Here is a 21,425-nt window from a genome sequence, read left to right as displayed (position 1 = left end):
GCTAGCATCGCCGGGAGTAATAAACAACCCCCCCCTCCCCGGGTTTCCTCGGTCGGAACACCTGGCCTGGAGCTGCCGGGAGACGATCGACGGCCCTCCTCTGGCCTTTCTTCCATTGGCTGGTTAAAGCAAAGCTAGCAGCAGCCAGCTAGCAAAAAGATACACCTCCGTTGATCACAACATCAGCAGAAAAGGTTTGTTCCAGATACTCGGGCACGGCTTGCAGCGGTGGAACCTCCGAAGCTCTTTCCTGCCACTCCTTGAACCGCCTCTGAAAACACTCACAGGTCCAACCGCCGACGCCTCCATCCGTCGTGTTTCTTGTTTTTTTCCAAAACGGGGCTCGTGGTTGTATTTGATGACAGAGAGCTTCAGGCAACATCTCGTGCTTCCCTTTGGATTCAGCAGATACCTCAGGGAGGTCATGCTGCTCAGCCCTCTCGGGATCCCCTGGCTGAGTTTAGATGTTAGCAAAATGATGGAGCCTCCAGTGCCTCCCCAAATCCGTCTGACGTGGAAGGGAAGACGCAGCTCTCTCAGCAGGTCTGGATCCAGCACTTGACCTCTCGGAATTTAAGTAAATTCTCCAGTCTGAAGGTTTCATGTAAAACATGTCCTCCTGAAGACACCGAACCCCCTGTAAAGTTGTCCAAGAGGAGACCATAAGCTTGAACCCGCGGTTGTCGGAGAGATGGCGGCTTGGTCCGATGAGTGAAACACGATGTGCTTCTTCATTGTTGTCCTCTGTATGGTTTTTATCAGCCTGGCAAGGCTGACGGGAAATCCGATTCAAACGTGCGTCCACTAGAAGACCAACCATCTTTGCATTTGAGGTCAAAGGTCACCGTCGGTATGGCCCGACCCGCAAGGACAGGGGTTGAAGTGAAGCGAGGTCGGTGCTCCTTGGAGTATGCCCGTAGGTTCAAAGCTTGTAGGTCCAACAGTGACTTTCCTCAGGAGAAATCATCTGCTCACAGACCGCCGTCACTTCTTTGCCATATATCATAGTGAAACCGCTCGTCTACTTCTGGATTGTGGAGAAATCAGATCGCTAACAACATCGCAACACATTAGCGCCGGAACGAGAACATCTTCTGCCCTTAACGGTCCAAAACTTCCATTAGTGGATGGTACAATATATCTATTATCCAGACTTGTCGCGTCCATACTGTTACCCTTGTTAGTGTACTGCTCTTTGGTGTTTGGGTTGAAAAAGCTAAAGTTCACACCGGGCCTCGAAACCATTGCCAAGGCCCCCATGCGCCGTTCAGAAGTGCAACGAAGCATTTTTCCGGTCCCGGCACGCGGCGCTCAGAAGCCTTCGGGTGTCCCGCGGGCACGGCGTCGCTGTCTGGAGGAGCTTCTCTGCCTCCCGGATTTGGCTCTGCTGCCCAGATCCTTCCTGCCGCAGGAGCTGGGCCCAGGGGTCGCACGAGAGTTCCCGCCGCTCGAAGTTCAGGGCAAAGTGAAGGCTCGCTGTTCAAAAGACTGAAGGAGTAAAGACGAGCGCATGCAAGTGATAGAGATAATGGATGAATCCCTTTACTTCTACATCCATTTGAGCTGTAGGCACTCCATTGCTAGGCTAAAACTAGCTACTTGCAGGAAAATGATTACCAAACTACTACCCTCACCTCCCATTGACCTGCCAAATTAGCATATTTTAAGATGTTTATTATTCAAATGGATTAGATTTGAATGCTGCAGAGGAGGCGGGATAAGGGAGTACGCTCTGACAGGGGTTTGATGTTTGCTGTGGGTCCTGCAGAGACCTTCTGCAGACATCGTCCACACCGGGGTTTTTATTCCAGGGGGAAAGTCACCCATTAAAGAGACTCATTTCCTTCAGCTTGATCGCCCCCCCCCCTCAAAAAGGAGCTTATTTTTAGAGCGCTCAATTCCAAAAGTAGTTAAAGAGAAGATGGGTTCCATCGCACCGAAGCTCCGTCACTGTCACATCCGTCTTCTGTTACCGAGATCGCCGCCTTTACGACGTCCTCTCTCCGGCCACGCAGGAGGAGCCGTCGCCGGTCCTTCCTCACCGAGCGGTTTGATCAGGAAGAACTGACGAATTGGAAATACAAATATGCGATTCTTCTCCAAACAGTTTATCCTAAGCTGGGTCTGAGGGACCGGGGGAGCCGGCCCGCTTCCTAATTGCATAGAAACGCCGCCGCAGTTATTTCCCAGTGGTGGCGGCCGTAAAAAAAAAAACAAAAAAACTCTGGATTAACATGAGACTCATCCAGGGGGAAAAAAAAAAAAAACGAAAAAGAAGTGTTCATTGTTTGTTTGTTTTTCAGTCAATTATGCATTCGCAGCCTGGGCTCGACACACCGCAAACCGTGCAAGTCAACAAATGCTCAAGGAAGCTCTCGCTGTTTGTACATTCATTACTGTTGCAGCCCAGATGGAGAGCCGGGCACACTCACCCGGGAATAGGAGCGCACGCGGGTGTGTATAAAGTGATAGCATATAGAAATACGGTCTCTGAGGAAATAAAGAATGGCCCAGAGATTGTTGCAACAAGGGAGGACGGGGATAGGAAGTGTTTTCTTTCTTTTTTATCTCGTCAGTTCCAGCAGAAGTAGAACAGAGTTATGAGGAGTCTGCCAATGCAGCAAACAGCTGGCTTCATTTGCATAATACCCATCAGGCCCCTCTTTGCCTCAGGCAGGCTGTCAAGTTACGACCAAGACACACACACACGCACGCACACACACACACACACACAGACACACAGCGATATGAAACCGACGTTCGCTGTATCGGCTCTTATGAGCCTCCACGTCTGGAAGATGTGGCTCTGCATCTGAATTTAGAAGTTCCCGGCCGCTCCTGCGTCGGAAGGTCGCTTTGGGTCTTTGAACGTAGCGTGCCGAGGTTCAGCCCGACCCGGCGTCCGCTTCCGGCGTTGCCCGGGCGATGCTAGCTGCTCGTATTCAGGTCGGGTTCAGCGGGAGAGCTTCCAGGAGGGGCTCTGCTCCATTAAATAACAACACGGTGACTCATTTCTCTTTTACTTTATATCTCTCCGTTTAATTTTATTTTTCCACGCCGCGCGGTGACATTTTTAAGCGGCAGAAACACACGGCGTCAGCATCGGCCGCGACGGTGCTGACAGAGTCGAAAACACCTCTCGGCGTTTCTCTTTACATCCTGCAGATTGCTCCATCCCCAGGGACACACACACACACACACACAGACTTGCACACACACTTGTATGCAAACAGCGGCATGAAGAAGCCGCAGTGTCCAAGGAGCGCGGCCACTTATTGTGTCGCTTCTTGCACGCGGTTCCAGGCGAGCCGTTCACCTCGGTGATTAACACCACCGCTCTGTTTACTGGATTAGCCGCAATGATCAGCATTGATTCCCGCCGTCCAGAGGAGACATGTAAGGTGTGTTATGGCCCCCGGCGTGTTGTCATCGCCCTGCTAAGTAAATCCCGCTTTCCTGTTATCCAAGACGGCCCCGTCTTCCCGGGGTCCCCCGGCCGCGCCGCCCCGCGGCACCGAGGGCCCCGGGGGTCGGCCGGGCAGCGGGTCCCCGCGGTCACGGACCAGAGGGTGCGGCGGTAATTCTCTGCACTTTCACCGCGGCGTCCAAATCCTCTGTTGGAGTGAATCCAAGGAAGGAGGGGAGAGAGGAGGAACTTTAGTCGTCTTTTTTGGATGACAGGGCTCAGAGCCATGTATCCGTATTCATCCAATATCAGAGCTTTTTTTTTTCACCCTATTCTGTTGTCTATTCTTGTCCTTGTTGTTGTTCACTCCGCTGTCTATTTATTTGTGGCTGTCTTTTAATTGTCTCTCTATTTGTATTTATTGATACCATAATTGTTGCGCTGCTGGGACAAAAGAATATCCCCTATGGGAATCAATAAAGTATGTCTTGTCTTAGATATGGGCTCCATGACCCGCTGTCCCTGTGAGAGTCAGTGCTAAGAGGTAGATGTCGATCATTCGTCCTGGACTCACTCACGCATCCCTGCTGCCGCCGGGCGAAAGATGGGGTTTCGCCCTGAACCGGCCAGAGGATCTGGATAGAAACATGCGAAACAATTCACCCGCTCATTCACACCTTATATTGACTTCCAACCATTCACTCATTCATTCATGTCATACTGACACACACAACCATTTGCACATCATAATAACTGACCTTTGTACTAAACTGTACACCCCCTCACCCCCCAAAATAAACATTTGCATCAATCTGCTTTGCACTTTATACCTCATAATTTAATGCAGGGGTGTCAAACTCAAACTCAAATACACAGTGGGCCAAAATTCAAAACTGGGACGAATTCGTGGGCCAACATTGATATTTATTGAAAAAAAATCTTCGTCCAGATATATCAATAAACCCAAACAAGTTTTGCTTAAAAACAAAATATGGAACAAGCATAGCTTAATGCTATACAATATATAACTTAATATCGCACTCATGCAAAATACCGTTTTCTGCCTTAGTAGCCGGGTGCTAGTATTAGCATAAGGTCGCTATGACTACTGTACACAGAGGAGAGGGTGTTTATGGGTCCTGTTGAGATTTTTGTGCCAAAGCACCAGCAGAAAATTCTGGGATTTGCAGAATCAGCGATACATGCAGTGTAGATAATACCGACGGGCCAGCTGTAATAGTCATTTGGTATGGCTTTGTGGGCCAAATATAATTACAGTGGGGGCCAAATTTGGCCCGCAGGCCAGAGTTTGACACCTATGGTTCAATGTTTGCTGTCTAATGTAACAGTGTACTTTACTGTTTTAAGTAATATTATTTGGTTCATTTAATGTCAGCGTGGGGTTGTGAGAAACGCCTTCTCCATTCCTCTGTATGTCCAGTACACCTGAACTTTTAATATTGATTTTTCTCCAGATTTAAAGGACGCAAGTTAAGGAGCAGAATTAAAAAGAAGGCAAATTTAGCCCCCCTCCGGTGTTGCGCTAGCGTTAGCATGTTTGTGTCCGGTGCAGGCCGTGTCCTTTCCGCCGTCTGGCCTGCAGAGTCACAATTATTAGTTTGCTGTTAGAAAGACAAATTGGGTCGGTGAAAGCGAACGCAGACGCTCGATCCCTGAACAGGACGGGGCCACACCATTAGTCCGGGTGTCGGTGGATACCGGGATGCGGATTCCCACATAAATCACCGGGGATCGATCAGATGGCCATGCGATCAATGGCCATGCATTGAATGCTAAGGCCCCTCCGCAACCCTCGCTGCAGGATAACCACTACAGATCGCAAATGAATGAATGAATGAATATTTCAGTCCTTTTGTTGTCCGATTGGCCACATTGGCTAAGAGTAACCGTTGCGCTGATTGATAATATAAAACATTAAACCCCCTTTGATGGAATAATATCATTTCCCCGAGATATTAACGCGCTAAAGCATCCCGGCGATAACTCTGACTGGTAAAATATGATAAATTACAACGCAACTTCATTTTAGACAATAAAAATCAGACCAAATGGCTAATAAAATATCTGACTATTCCATAACAGCTTATGTCTGGTGCCCATAAAAGATGGTTATAAAAGTCTTTATTGCTCTTGGCATTGCAGAACAACACACGGAGAACCCCATGCTGCTAGCTCTTTAGTATTATTCATTAGTTCTGATACAGGCCAGTGGTGGCTGTTCCTAACTTCATATGTGTGTGTGTGTGTGTGTGTGTGTGCGTGGACGTGTGTGTATGTGTGTGTGTGTGTGTGTGTGTGTGTGTGTGTGTGTGTGTGGTCGGGGCCTCTTAATAAAAAATGCCCTGCTGGGCTCTGCATTGCCAGTTTGCCAATCAGAGCATAGCCATGATATGCAAATCACACGCACACACACACACACAGAGGCGTAAACACACACAAAGAGGAGACACACACTCACACACACAGTGGGAGAAGGAGTGTTTTGATCTACCAGGGCCATTACAGACATTTTAAAATCCTATGAATATAAAAAAGAGAGAGAGAGAGACAGAACTGGGTGAGAGAGCAGCGAGGTGATGGAGTCGAGGAGGAGGATGGAGGAGAGGTAAGGGAGGAGGTAAGGGAGGAGGAGGTAAAGGAGGAGGAGGTAAGGGAGGAGGAGGTAAGGGAGGAGGAGGTAAGGAGGAGGAGGTAAAGGAGGAGGAGGTAAGGGAGGAGGAGGTAAGGAAGGAGGAGGTAAGGAAGGAGGAGGTGGAGAAGGAGGTGAGGAAGGAGGAGGAGGAGGATGCTGCTCTCTGGTGCAACAGTTTACAGCCTTTAGGTGAGATCAATGGCCGAATGTTCGTTTTGTTTCTCCTCTGCGTCTGGATGCTCCTCTGCAGATCGCCGTGGCGACCGCAGATCAATCACATTCTTCTTCTTCTTCTTCTTCTTCTTCTTCTCAAGGCAAAAAAAAAGGGACCCCGACACTCCTCTCCTTCTGTGGAGCCGGAGAGCTCGTATGATCTCCTCATCTAAAAGCTAAGGAGACAGAAGGTTTGACGGATGGGGGTTGTAGGGGGGGAACTAATGGGGTGATTAGAGGGGAGGAGAGCTTCTGTGGAGAAGAAGACTTTGTGTTGGATTACTGTTTCCTCTCAGCAGCTCACAGAGAACAGGATGGATTTTACACCTCCAAACCCCGGGGTTGAAAGACGGCCGGCAGAGAAGATGTTGTGGTCATTCACTCATTCATCCATTCTTTCACTGTCACTCATCAGATAAATGGATCGACTTGCCTGATGTCATATTATGGGATATCTAGGAGGAATTTCCACATTTAAAGACTCTGAAGAGTCAAAAAAAATATCCAGATGAATGAACCTACACTTTACTGAACAGATGAATCAGTTATTTCAGTAATAACCACTGGTTGGTTTTTGTCATGTTGCTAGAAAGCTGTGCATTAGGAACAGGAGGTGTTGCAGGGGTGAGCTCCTCCACGTCTTCCTCCTCTCAGCCAGAAGGTCCCTGCTTGGATTCCCACAGGGTTCCTTCTTGTGTGGAGCCTCCATGTTCTCCCCGTGTCTGCGTGGGGTTCCTCAGGGTTCCTCCCACAGTCCAAACAAATGCAGGAACTTCACTGGGAACCCTACATTGTCCAGATGTGTGAATGAGAAGGTTAATGGTTGCGTGTTTTGATATAAATGGGTGAACTAGGCTCCATCCCCCCAGAGCAGAATAAGCAACATAAAAAATGAATGAATGAATGAATGAATTTTATAAATACTATAAGACAGTGTTATGGTATATCAGAACACAAAAACATGACAAACTATTTACTAACCCAAAGACAACATTCCAACTCAGCCATGCCATTCATTTCCTTATGATTATATTTGTTTCTAACCTAGGAGACACAAACACACACACACACACAGACACACACACAATACGAAACACAAATTCATGCTCTACTGTGTAGCTGATCTCTCCGCCTCCCACCCGTGGAACCCCCTCCCACCCCACTCCCATCCCACTCTCCTCAAGAGGCACTTATTTAGTTGGTACATGGACGTCGTGCTGAGAACCACACACAGCAGGACCACACACACACACACACACACGCACACACATACTCAGAAACACCCTGCCAACACAACAAATCAAATAAATTCAACTGTAATTTTGCTGCTGCTGCGCACACACACACACACACACACACACACACACAAGCACACACGCCTTGCACCTGTCAATCAGCCCAGTTACCTCGTTCCGAGAACACTGTAGATGGTGTGTGCGTGTGTGTGCTTCTCCCATGTACTGCACAAAAACAAAGGCTAATGCTCATATAAACTCTCTTCTTAAATCCATGTATGCATGCATGTGTGTGTATTATCTACTATCTCTCTCTCTCTCTCTCTCTCTCTGTATGTGTGGTGTGTGTGTGTGTGTGTGTGTGTGTGTGTGTGTGTATGAAGGTGACAGCGTGGCGGGGGTGCATGGAGGAGGTGTTCTGTTTGCAGTTAATCACAGCAGGCCTCCCCCCCTCCCTCCCCATCATGTTATATAGATGTCATCCACGAGTGCTGCTCCCAGATAAGCTCCTCAAACGGGGGCGTCCATCTTTCTTCCCCGTCCCAAGGGCAGGAGCGGGATCCTGAGGGCAGGAGGGGGATCCTGAGGGCAGGATGGGGATCCCCAGGGGCAGGACGGGGTTCCCCGGTGGCCGTCGGACATAGCTAGCTAATGACCTGCTGTCCCCTAGAGAGGATACACCCCCGCCCCACTTCTGCTCCTTAGACAGTCTTTATGACGGCCTTGTCCACACGTAGGAGCCTAGAGGAGCTATCTAGCAGCTCATTGTGCATATTTGAGATGATGCCACGTGGTCAGAATGTTGTGGTGGCGTTCCAAACCTGCCATTGTTTTGTTCCCTGGCTTCGCTGAGCATTCAGACAATGGTCAATCAAGGAGACTGGGCGTGCACTAACCCCCCCCCCCCCCCCCCCCCCCCCTCCACACACACACACACACACCTGCTAATTAGCATGTATATTTCCTTCATCACCTAATTCTTCTGCTGCTCAGAATAGATGGGATTTCCTGCTGCCTGGTTGATTTCAGAGCCTTTAGCACATTAAAATACGTTTTTTTTTTATTTTGATTAGACTGACTTGATGCACAAGCGATTTGCTCCTCCTCCTCCCAGCGAGGAGGTCGCGGGTTAGATTCCTGCAGGGGGCCTCTCTGTGTGGAGTCTCCATGTTCTTCTCTGGGTTCCTCCACAGTCCAAACACATGCAGGAGGTGTGAATGAGAGGGTGAAGGATTGTCATTTGTGGCCTTGTGATCCCCTGATCCATAATCAATGGATGGATAAATAACAGTATAGGTATATTCTATCTCAGTATTTACTAACCATCCTTTATAAGGAGCTATCTGCTAATTCTGTGTGTGTGTGTGTGTGTGTGTGTGTGTGTGTGTGTGTGTGTGTTTTGCAGAGCTACCAAATGTTTGCAGCGTCTGATTTCCCTGCATCCTGCGCTCCATTGTGCATTTATGTCACAGCCAATTGAACACACATACACACACACATACACACACACACACACACAAACACACACACACACACACAAACTCACCGATGATGTCCATGCTGGCAGAGAGCTTGTTTTGACTAAAATTAGTTTGATAGCTGGAGGTGTTGTTGGTGTTTGTGTTACATAATGCATCTATTTATAGCGCAGCAGAAACCCTGTCCTGCGGCTCCGCGGCTCCTCCGACACGGTCGGGTTTATTTCTTATTTCCAGGTTTAAAACAGGGCCAAAGGAGAGCCGGGCTGCTTCGGACCCGGAGCCGGAGCTCCTGCCCGTCAGCGGTTTGGAAAATCAAATAGAATATAAAATAGCGAGCGGTAGAAGCTGTCCCGGCAGATCAGGACGTTCAAACCGGCGGCTGTGGTCGTAAAGTAGAAATGCAATTTCTGCGAGAAACAACACCTCCTGCAGGTGTTTGGACGGCAGGAGGAACCCCACGCTGACTCTGCGGGAATCCAACCGGGGACCTTCTGGCTGTGAGGAGGCGCTAACCGCTGCTCCGTCGAGCCTCTGCAGGTTGAGAAGGAGCTCAGACTGTGGAACGAAAGCAAAGACGGCAAACTTCTCTGTAGATCCTCTGAGGCTGTGACTGCAGGTCAGCGCTCGCAAGCATTCATTTGATGAATCCTCATCCTTTCAGAAACTTCTGGATGGTTGAGAGGAACTTAAGGAACGGAGACAAAGGCGCGCATTTGGACTGAACTTAAGATGACCCTCTTTGCAAGAGGAGAACCTGCACGATTTAAATCTGCCGGTTTGGGGGAACACCACCCGGGCATACACACACACACACACACACACACATGCTCTCCAACACACTCGTACGCTGGTGGAAGACCAATTAGCGCGGGGGGGAAACGACGGGCTTATTTGAAGCAATGTTTCAATGACAACATTTAATTGGATGGTAAATCAACTCCTTATCTGGCTCTGCAGCCCCGAGAGGGGGGCAGAAAACCAGAGAAACAAATGAAAGGAGATGAGAGAGGGAGTGAAAAAAAAGGGGGTAAAGGGGTGCTCGTGAGTGTGAGTGTGTGTGTGTGCGTGTGTGTGTGTGTGTGTGTGTGTGTGTGTGTGGGGCAGCTCTGGACTGTTTGCAGGAAACACCACACACGGAGGTGAAGGAGAGGGTTTGTAGAGATGCAGACTAGAAACAAAGGTGAAGCTAAAGAGGAGCTGATTCCCGCATTCATGAATTCCACTCCCATTTTTTTTTTTCCCTCCGTCTAACCATCAGCCAATCATCTGCTTCCATCTAACCCTCTACTTTCACACCAGCCAACTTGCTGTCCTCCGTCCATAAATCTTCTCTCTGCTCTTCCTCTGGACCTCTTTCTTCCGAGATCTTCTCCACCTTTCCTCTGTCCACGTCCAAACCATCTCAGTTTGACTTTATCTCCAGAACATCTACCATGTGCCGTTCTTCTGATGGACTCCTTCCTGATCCTCTCCATCCTCCCCTCTCTTGTCTTCTCCTCAGCGTCTCCAAACCAGACCTCCATCTTCTCCACCTTTCCTTTTCTCCACGCGTCCCAACCTGCTTGCTTCGTCTCTTCTCCACCCTCTCTGGGTTCCTCTCATTCACACTCATGCATTCACCAGGTCCACATGCCACCTCCTTGGCCCTGAACGCTGCTCCATCTTCACGTACCTCGACTCTGCGGTTCCACGTCTCATCATTCATGCACGTGATGACGCCTTCTAGAAGGGGGCGGTTGGTTTTCGGACCATATTTTTCTTCTTCTGAGGTTCTGAGAAGATCCAGTGTGAATACGTAAAGGAGGAGGTCACATGAGGTAAAAGGAGTTGCAGAAGGTCCAAGTGTAGGTTAGGAATACTGACTCATCCATGCGCACACACACACACACACACACACACACACACACACACACACACACACACACACAAGCACACACACGCGTGGTGTTTCCTCTGAGGGCAGGTTCTGTGATCTCCTCGTCTGGCTGCCTATCCTGGTCACTCCGGCTCTGTAAACATCTGAAATATGGATGATAGAAAGGAGCAGATGAAACTGAATGGAGGAGGAGCCCGTGGACCAGGCCTTGAAGATCCTCCCCGAAAAAACCCCTGCAGGACCCGGCGCCGGGATGATGATTGACAGCTCTCCCTTCGGTCTCTTTGAAGAAGTCCTTTTTCTCGCTCTCTCTCTCCACAAGCTATGGGTTTGACCTCAGTCATCATCTTCTTCTGAGGGAAGAGATGGGAGGAGGGGGAGGAAAAGAAGGGGGGGGTGGAAGAGGAGGAAGAGGAGCAGGAGGAGGAGGAGAAGAGGAGAAGGTGGATTTGGAGGAGGACGACGAGATGGAGGTAGAGAAGGTGGAGGTGGAGGTGGAGTCAACAGCGCTGGGTGTTTTATTTTAATTGTGTTTGACTCAGTCTTTGAACGTTGGACTCCTGGTCCTCCTTTCATTCCCCTCCTTCCCTTTCTTCATCTCCATCCCCAAGTCACATTGGACTGTCTCTGTTTATTGATGTCAGCTGTCTGCTGTTCTCTCTCTCTCTCACATACACACACACACACACACACACACACACACAGGGACCCCCCCCTCCCCGCCACCCCGTCTTAAACACATTATTATAATTGCTTCCTAATGATTTTTAATTCCACTACAAAAGGAACATGACACTTTGGTGGGTTTCAAATGACGGCCAACACGGGGAACCTTGGAGGAACCTTAGAGGAACCCTCAGAGGAACCCTTAGAACTGCTCACATTCAATTTTCTCAGTTATGCAATCAGGTTGGGGGGGGGGGGGGGGGATTCTCCGTTCAGCCAATCAGGAGAGAGGATGGGGTTCTTGTGCTCCAGGTTCACAGGTCCTGTTTGGGAGTTCAGTTTTTTTGCTCCTCTGAAGCTATCTATTGAAGTCCAACCCCAGGCCTTGCATGCTAACGTCAACAACTCTCACTGCAGGGACTTTTCGGAGATCCTGGAAGCTTTGTAGGACCTGGTCTGTTTTGTGGTGCACTCAGCCAGCAGAGGAACCAGGGACCATGGACCTTCAGCCCCTAGAACCATCTTAGCGCCTTAAAGGCAGCGTCTTTTTATGGTTCCCTAGGAGCTCATAGGTCCCCATTAGCAGATATTTCTTGGAGACGCCGTCTTTAAAAGCTATCCTGGTCACGGGTCAGATGTTTCCTTGAGACAAAATGGAGCACCCAAGATGTCCAAGCTCTTCTATACTGCTGCACCTCAGAGGGCTTTCCAGGGCTCGCAGAGGAACATCTACATTTTGGACCACACCAAGTGTGGAGCTAGCTAACGGCTGACAGGGTTCTTCACACGGTGAAGCAGTGCAGGGAGAAGATAAAGACGCTCTAACCATCTGATAGTCCATGGTTATTATTCCATGAACACTGTGGTAGCTTCCACCTCCATGGTGTCCACATTGTCTTCCCCTTCTTCTTTTTGGCTGGTTTGTTTTGGAGTGTGGACCCTACTGAGGTCCTTCACTGCCCGTGGGAGCGCAGAACCTGAAGGTCCCCTCAGAGGAGGAGGTAACTTCTTTGAATGCAGTCCCAGCTCAGACCCTTTTGTCCGTACGCAGCCTGAAGATCAGTGTTTCCAGTGTGTCTCCTCTCCTTCTGCATCTCTGCAGGTTTGCCCGCTAATGTTTGCTAATCGCCCCAAACAGTCCCATTAAGGTTTTATCACATTTCCAAGAACCCGTCTCATTGTTCACCCGGCTTAACGGGCCCCGGGACCCTCCCCCCCCCCCCCCCCCCCCCCCCCGACACTCCGGGCTCAAAACATTTAGAGCTTCGTCTGGATGAAAGCAGCAGCTCCGGGCTGGAACGGACCTGGACCTCTCTGAGGTGAGGTTAGCGGGTGCTGGCAGGGACACTTGTCTGAGATCCAGTGACTTTGGCCGCTGAGCTTGGGCTGGCACAGGGATGTGTGTGTGTGTGTGTGTGTGTGTGTGTGTGTGTGGAGGGGGGCAACTGGTGGCAGCTGAGAGGGAGTCAAAGTCAATGTGCTGATAGAAGCCAGAGTGAAGAGGGAGCTGCGGAGGAGCTGCAGGGACGTCAACAACCGTTCATTCACTCATTCACACGTCCTACAGAAATACATCCATTCACCCTCTCATTCCAACCTCATATAGAGGCATTCAACTGTTCATTCACGTATTCAAGTGTTATTTAAAGACATTCAATCCTTCATTCACTCATTCATCTAATAGACACATTCACCCATTGATTCACCCCTTCATCTTAGAGACAGTTAACCATTCATTCACTTTTCATTTAGAGACATTCAAACATTCACTCATTCATCTGAGACATTCAACCATTCATTCACTTATTCATCTTATACACACATTCAAACATTCACCCATTCATCTTATAGACCATCAACCTTTCATTCACTCATTCATCTTATAGACACATTCAAAAGTTCATTCACCAATTTACGTATCAAATTTACATATAACATTCATCCCCTCATTCACATGTTATCCAGAAACATACAACCGTTTGTTCAGTCATCCACGCATCATATTCTGACACAACCCTCACCCTTTCATTCACCCGTACACATCATTTAGACATACACTCAACATTCACTCTGTCACTCACCAGCATATGCAGGCATTAAACATTCACCCTCTCATTCACACATCATAAAGACATACAACCATTCACTCTGTTTTGGTCCGAGCAAGATAAGGTAAAATGAAATAATCTTAAGGTCTTAATCCCTGCGAGCCCAGGTTAGCATGAAGCAGACGTGGCAAACAATAGCAGCCAGGAGAATTAGCATTTGGCAGCATTCATCCATTGGTCGCTATGCCCGTCTTCTCCCGGGTGAAGAGGCTGCGGGTTCGTGGATGAGCAGATGTTTTTCTCGCGTCACTTTGCATCACACCCGCATTTCACTCGTTCATACCGGTGGAGTTGCGTGACGGTGCTCGCTTCCGCCTCCGGGCTCGTCTTTGAGTGATTCAAGGAAATCCAGATTCAGTTCACAATCAAACCGTGACCTTTAAAACTGGAATTCAATCGACTATTTTGGTTTAAAAAAAAGTAGCCGGTCTCCCAGACAAAGGTGGACTGGAGGAGAAAACTACAAAAAGAGGGAGGTGGAGTCACGGTGGTGAAGGGGTTAGCAGGAGGGTCCCTGCTTCCACTGAATGGCTGTGTCTCTATATGATGAATGAATGAATGAATGAATGAATGAATGAATGGTTGTGCCTATATGATGCATGAATGATGCGAGTGAATGGTTGCATGTCACTAGATGATCTAGAGAGCAGCTGGGGGGCTCAACGTCTTGCCAAGGGACGCTTTGGTCTGCAGACAGGAGGGGGCAGGAATCGAACCATCAACCTACCAATGAGAAGGGATTAGCTAAGAACATTAGCATGAATCTGTTTTGATTTGACTGTGTGAATACACACTGTGTGCCTGTGAGCCCACATCGTGTGTGTGTGTGTGTGTAGACGTCTATCTGTCTGAGCCGCTCTTTCAGAGAGAGGATTTCTGCCTCAGTAATTGCCTCGGCTCTATTTCCCACCAGAATCTACCCCTCTCTCTTTTCCCCTGGTTTTTTTTCCCCCCACTATCTTCTTCTCTCTTAATTTTCATCCCCTCTCCTCTCGCCTCGGCTTCCTCTTCAGGGCTCGCTCATCCTTCACTTCTCCTTTATGCTCTCACACACACACACACACATGTTCACGACATTCAAAACATACACACACACTTCATATAAGAGTCACACGTCCATTAAAATCCATTACAGCCCGTTCCTTTTGACGGTGCCTGAAATGGACTGCTTTAAATGACTAAGTGAGGTGTTGTTTATGGCCAAACACACACACAATCACACACACACACACACACACACACACAGAAGGCTGTCCAGTGTCAGGGGCATGGACGGCTCATGAGGTCGACCAGCGCGGCGTCGATAACGCGCTCCGGCGAGCTCGGCGGTGGCGGCAGGCGTGACAGACGGCGACGGTTGGGAGTGAGACGGATGTGTAGTCGGATGGAGTGAGACGGATGTGTGGATGGATGGAGTGAGACGGAAATAGATAGACGCCGTCTGAAGTGTGTGAGTACCGCCGTCTCCATCCATCAGCTCCAACGCTCAGGTTGAAGACCTTTTTTCAGATGACACGAGGCTCTGAAAAGCAGGAACCCATTTGTCCTAATTGTGAAGAATATATATAGGTGTTAGCAGGCGCTAGCAGGTGTTAGCTGGCACGAGTGCGTATTAGCAGGTGCTAGCGGGTGTTAGCAGGTGCTAGCAGGTGTTAGCTGGCGCGAGTGAGTATTGTCAGGTGCTAGCAGGTGTTAGCAGGCTTTAATAGGCTGGATAATTCAGCGACCGTATTAGTTCAAAACTCTCATTAAATTTACTATTCCTGAAGACGCCGAACATCTCGGACGTCCTTCCTCCCGCCGATCTGATCGGACCGTTTCTGAACGGACTGTAAAACACTTTGCACTGGAACAACATGTATTTTGGAAGTGATTTGGAGATTTTCCACTTTGCGTGTTATACGGTTAACTCCTCCTCCTCACAGCCGGAAGGCCCTCGGTTGGATTCCTCCAGGGTTCCTCCCTGTGTGGCGTCTGATGTTCACCTCGTGTCTGCGTGAGGTTCCTCGGGGTTTCCTCCCACAGTCCGAACACAGGAGGATCTCCGGAGACCCAACATTGTCCAGACGTATGCATGAGAGGGTGAATTCCATGCGAATATATGACATGCATGAGTGAATGACTGGTTGTATGTGTATATATGAGGCATGAATGAAGGGGTGAATAGTTGAAGATCTCGACAAAACATGTCACTGACGGGGTGAATGGTTGTAGGTCTCCATGTGTGGCCCTGCGACTGAGCGATCCAGGGTGCGGTATGGAGAGTGAATGAATGAATGAATGTTATGGACGCTGCCCTCAATGTGAATTAGCTCAGAACACCAACACATGTCCACCATGTGTTTTTGTGGCAAACCTCCGGAGGTGGATCCAGATGTTCGGCTCCTCTGCTGGGAAGCCCACCCCTCCCTCCCTCCGCTCGGGCCTCACCTCTGTCCGAGTCTCCCGTTGAAGTTCTGAAATTGCACCAAATTGCTCTAATTATCAGGTCCAGAGATCCTCTGCAGACCTTCTCATCAGTGGAAGTGTGTTTGCCTCAGCCCGGACCCGAGGGATGTTTCCCCCATGAGGTCGAGCGGCTCCGACTTCTCAAACCGGCCTGAATCATCCTTTCTTGTTTAGTTATTTTTATATTCTCCCAGGATGAAGTCACCCCTGGTCCTCGCCGGTAATGGCGTGTGACAGAGGTCACGGCGCTGTAATGCGGACTTCAGATCTCCTCAGTCAGGTCCAGATGTCCCGTCCCCCCCCGCTCCCGCTCGCCCTCCCCGTCCTCCTTTACCGAGCCGCGGGATCCGGCAAGGATCATTCTGGATGTTTCCACTCGTAGGTTTTTAGCTAACAAACTCCAGCAGCGGCGGTAATGGATTTGTTTGGGGCAAACAGAGGAGCCTCTCGGCTGTTTGCAGGAACAACAGCGGCGACGTGAGCTTCGCCCGCGCCGAGGAATCAAGGAGACGCCGGCGGATCGCCGGGATCCCGGTGTTTACACGCCGCCGCGTTTTCATCTGATAATTGTTTTCACCTCTTACCATCCGTACCAGACGGACAGAAGCCGTCGCCCCGGGCGAACGTGTGAACACGGACGCCAACCTTGGACTTGGATCGGTGAGGTTCGCTCCTGCCAGATCTCAGAGCGTCGGCGTCCTTAAGCGAAACCCCAGCCCACGGCAGAGGCCCCGCTCCAGATAGTTTATGATCGCTTTTGATTTCTATTCCATTTGGACGGAGCCTCGCGGACAGATCGGGACTTCTGAAGCACACGGTTGTGCGGGAGGAGGAGGTGGATCTAGAATTTTCATTCATTCATTCATTCATTCGTCCTCTCTTTTATCTGATTAGCACCAATGAGAGGCCACATGCTGCAGGTCATGTTTTATGTTGCGTTGTGACTTTTGAACGGCATCATAATTCATTCATTTATTCATTTATTCATTTGTTCATTATCAAACCGCATATCCTGCAGTCAGGGTTTTTTTTGGGGGGTGCAGCCTATCCCAGCTGTGATTGGGCAAGAGACGGGGTTCACACTGGACCCTGGAAAGGGACACAAATATAGAGACGGACAGCTATTCATTCATTCACACATCATAAGGAGAAATACAACCATTCACAGATCTTATAGACATACGACCGTTCATTGATCTATTCACACATCATGAACACACAGGACTGTCTCAGAAAATTAGAATATTGTGATGAAGTTCTTCATCTTCTGTAATGCAATTACAAAAAAAAAATGTCATACACCCTGTCATACAAATCAACTGAAATATTGCAGGCCTTTAATTATTTTGATAATGCTAATTATGGCTTACATCTTGAGAAAACTCAAAAATCTTAGAATATCATGAAAAAGTGATTTTTGTTTTTTTTAATTGCATTACAGAAGATAAAGAACTTTATCACAATATTCTAATTTTCTGAGACAGTCCTGTATAGGAGGACCTCAAATAGACATACAACCAGTCACTCACTTATCATACAGAATCATGCAACCATTCACTTTTTCACACCTTTATAAAGTCTTTCACTCATTCACACATCACATGGACACACAACTATTCACTCTCGCTCACTGTCGTATAGACGCATACAACCTTTCACACATTCACACATCTTAGAAACATAGATCTTTGCAGTCATTCATACTTCATATAGACATACCGCCATTCATTCAATCACGCCACATTTAGACACGATCATTCAGTCATTCACACCTTATATAGACATACAGTACAACCATTCACTCTCCCCTACACACGTCACGTAGAGTGTCGTCATGGCAACCCTTACGAAATGCGGGTGAAAGCCATGCGTTCACATTTTCAACCCTCCGCCGCTATGAATGAACGTGTGTCTCCGGCCGGCCGGCTTAGCAGAAAGTCCGCTGTTTAATGAGACCTCGATAAACTAACTTAACTAATTAATGTGTTCATTTCAAGTGGAGAGAGATGACGGTATTAAACACGCCGAGCTCTGCCCAGTGGGGTTGGAGCTCCAGGCTGCAGAAGCTAACAGATTGCCACGCAGGAGCTCCTCTTCCTCCTTTATAATCCGTATGAATCATGTAGTTAGCTTCCATCACACATTCATCGTCGCCTTAATAATTCAGGAAGAAAGAGTTTCACAGTGAGAGGTAATTATCACAGAAATAACTCCGCCTCCTCCTCAGCCCGAATATCTCGCCGCCTTTACCTTCACCCCGGTATCTACTCACACGATACACATGTTTGCAGACGACATTGTGATTTACAATAAGAGTTAGGGGCAGGTGGAGGAACATCTAAAGAGGTGGAGGTATGTTTCTGGAGAGGAAGCGGAGATGGAGAAGGTGGAGGAGTACTGAGGCTCATCGTTGACCGAGTGTCAGGTGTTGTAAAAGGGCATCACCCAGAAGGAGAGGACAGGTGGAGAAGGTGGGGTCTGGTTTGGAGACACTGAGAAGACAAGAGGCAGCAGAGGTGAAGATGTGCAGGTTCCTCTTTGGGAGGGAGGAGGATGGAGAGGATCGTGAAGGAGTCCATCAGAAGTTAGATGTTCTGGAGATGAAGTCACGCTGAGATGGTTTGGATGTGGACTGAGGAGGGATGGAGAAGATCTGGGTGAAGGGTGCTGAGGTTGGATCTGCCAGGCAGGAGGTCTGGGGGAAGACCAGAGAGGAGCTTTATGGATGGAGGGGAAGAGGACAAGAAGCAAGACGGTGTGAGAGGAGTGTTTTAGAAGGAGGCGGGTGATTGGCTGCGGTCACCTCTGACGGGAGCAGCTGAAAGGAGAACCATGTCCTAGGTCTTCCTCATGAGCGTCCTCATGGCGAGACATCCCCTAAACATCTCACCAGGCAGAAGAATGACTGCAGCATACAGTGTTTTGTGAGCAGTCGTAGAATAAAATAAATGATACTCCAGATGTTCCAAACCTCACGTAGACCTCAGGTAACCAACGGGCTCCGGAATACGGGGGTATCCGTCTCTGAGGAGGCTTTCTTCTCGATAAAGGAGAAGAAGTCACCGTAGAGGCCGACCTAAAAACGCGCCATTCTGCTTCTTGTTTTTATATTGAGCTTGTAATCTACTGAAAGCCTGCTGGCAGCTCATGGTGGAATCATCTCACCGGCGGAGCAGAAGACATAAACACCAGAAACCCACCTTTGATGGATGCATTCCGCGTCCAAAGCTGTTGTCCAGCTGGACGAGATGTTTGGCCCGATTCTTCAATCTTCAGCCAAAACCTGAGAAGGAGGTGCTTCGGCGGGGGGAATGTTCCCCGCAAAATAAACGTTTGGAGGTGCCGGGCGTCGGCGGACCCTCCTTCACCTTCTCCTCCGCCTGCTGCTCCACAGGTGTCCACCTCGGAGCTAAAGATAGCCAGGAGGTGATGAAACCTTCACGTCTCCTCTCCCTCTCTCTTGCAGGTCAGCCTGCCGAACGACTCCAGCTGCGTCGAAGAGATCTTGCGGGTATGCGCACGCACACACACACACATATACGCACACACACACACACGCGGTAATTGCAGTGACGATCAGCTGCTTTCTGTTTGCTCGCCCAGACCTTCGTTTCTCTGGAGACGAGCAGGGGAGGTCTGCTGAGGGTTAGGATGAGGAGGTGTGCTGAGGGATGGAGGGGGTTCTTCTGACTCGGGTCACTGAGGGATGACTTCATGCAGAAACCTTGGCCGGTTTTCTCCTTTCCTCAGCCTCCTGCTATCTCTTCATTCTTTCCACCCTGCTCTTTTCCACATCTGCATGTCATCAACCCCCTCCGCCGCCACCTCCGCCCCCGCCGTTGCATTTCACCGCTTCGTTCCTCCGACGCTGATCTTCTCACCCGCTAGGAGCCCTCACGCCAAGGACCATTGGAGTCAACCTCGCTTCCCCTTCTTTAATTGTCCCCCCTCGGATCGATACGCTGGTCGGCGGCCCGTGTGACGGATAGCGCTCTGCTAGCCGCGTGGAGAGCCTTCGTCGATAAAATCGTTTGCGCCGTTGAATTCAATCTGTAGTTTTTATCCGTGTGAACGGGCGGACGGGGCGTGAGGGCGCACGCGGTCGGGACGTGACGCCGGGTGAGTCGGAGCGAAGGACCGCAGATTTTTTTTTTCACCCTGGTTGTGACGGCTGCAAGGCTACGATCCAGCCGCCGCCGAGGTACGCTTGCAAAGCCCGGGGGTCGGGGGCCACGGGGGGAGACGCCAACGTTGCGTCGACGGCCTCCACTTAGATGGAGCCTCACACCGGATCCCATCCAGAAGGGAGCGCTTCTGTGGGAGGAGCTCAAAGAACATCAGGAGCAACTCAGAGGTTCGGCGTCTTACCTGAGCATACCTAGCATGTAGACCGGACCCACTCCGCTAACTGCTACAACTGCCGTATGACTGCCAGTGCTACTAAATGGTCTCCACTTCCGCAGCACTTGTATCACCTTGCGGCTCCAACCGGGCACTCACTGGACAGTCGGGAACAACCTTGGGGTTTGGAGCGCAGACCGGAGGAGCCGGGAATTGAACCGCCAACCTTTGGATCGAAGGGAAGCCTTTAGGGTTCACGCCAAAAGTTGCGTTCTGCCTTCTGCTGAAGTTCATAAAGCCAGGAAGGTCTGAAGGGGGAATAAAAATCATCACTTGCCGCCTCCAGACACCTCATAGAAAGATCCCTGACTCGTTGTAGAAGACAATAATCAAATGTTCCATGAACGGTCTCTCTGGCGGACACATTATTGTTTTAATCATATCTTTCAACATTTGGAGATCAACCAAGTCACGTTCATAGAGAAGCAGAGGAGACGGAATAAACAGCCCTTCTATGATCCCAGACCATCCCGGAGAGAAAAATGTCCTCCTTCTCCCTCACTAACGTCACCCGGTCCACCTGTGTCAGCCTACAACATCTATAGGCACGTCAACCTGGAGGAACCCTTCGCGGACACGAGGTGAAACTGCGAACCACCGCTCCAGTGAGCCTCCTGTTATTTGTAGAAATAGTTGTAGTTGTTGTAGAAACAGTGATAATGACAAAAACAGTGGCAGCAAAGCTGAAGGTCACAGAGATGAAGATGCTCTTTGGGAGGTTCTCTTTGGGAGGGATGAGGATGGATAGGATCAGGAATGAGTCCATCAGAGGGACAGCACATGCGAGATGTTTAACAGAGAAGGTCAGAGAAGCCAGACTGAGACGGCTGGGTCAGGTACGGAGGAGGGAGAGTGAATATATTGATAGACGGATGCTGGAATTGGAGCTGCCAGGCAGGAGGTTTAGAGCAGGGGTGGGCAATTATTTTGGCTGGCAG

At 49.5% G+C, this 21,425-nt stretch overlaps 1 protein-coding gene across 1 annotated transcript in view; it reads left to right on the top strand.

The window, feature by feature from the left end:
- Positions 1-21,425, top strand: part of aff2 (AF4/FMR2 family, member 2) — a 136,018-nt gene that overhangs the window by 55,119 nt on the left and 59,474 nt on the right. Inside the window, exon 5 of the mRNA XM_086139315.1 lies at positions 19,553-19,597. Within this exon, the coding sequence (XP_085995441.1) occupies positions 19,553-19,597 (45 nt within the window). The remainder of the gene's footprint in view (positions 1-19,552; positions 19,598-21,425) is intronic.

The sequence above is a fragment of the Fistularia commersonii genome, chromosome 31, assembly GCF_037954325.1.
Source record: "Fistularia commersonii isolate RoL2024-O1a breed Wild chromosome 31, RoL_Fcom_v1.0, whole genome shotgun sequence".
Classification (NCBI taxonomy): Eukaryota; Metazoa; Chordata; class Actinopteri; order Syngnathiformes; family Fistulariidae; genus Fistularia; species Fistularia commersonii.
This window is presented reverse-complemented; position numbering and strand designations above follow the sequence as displayed.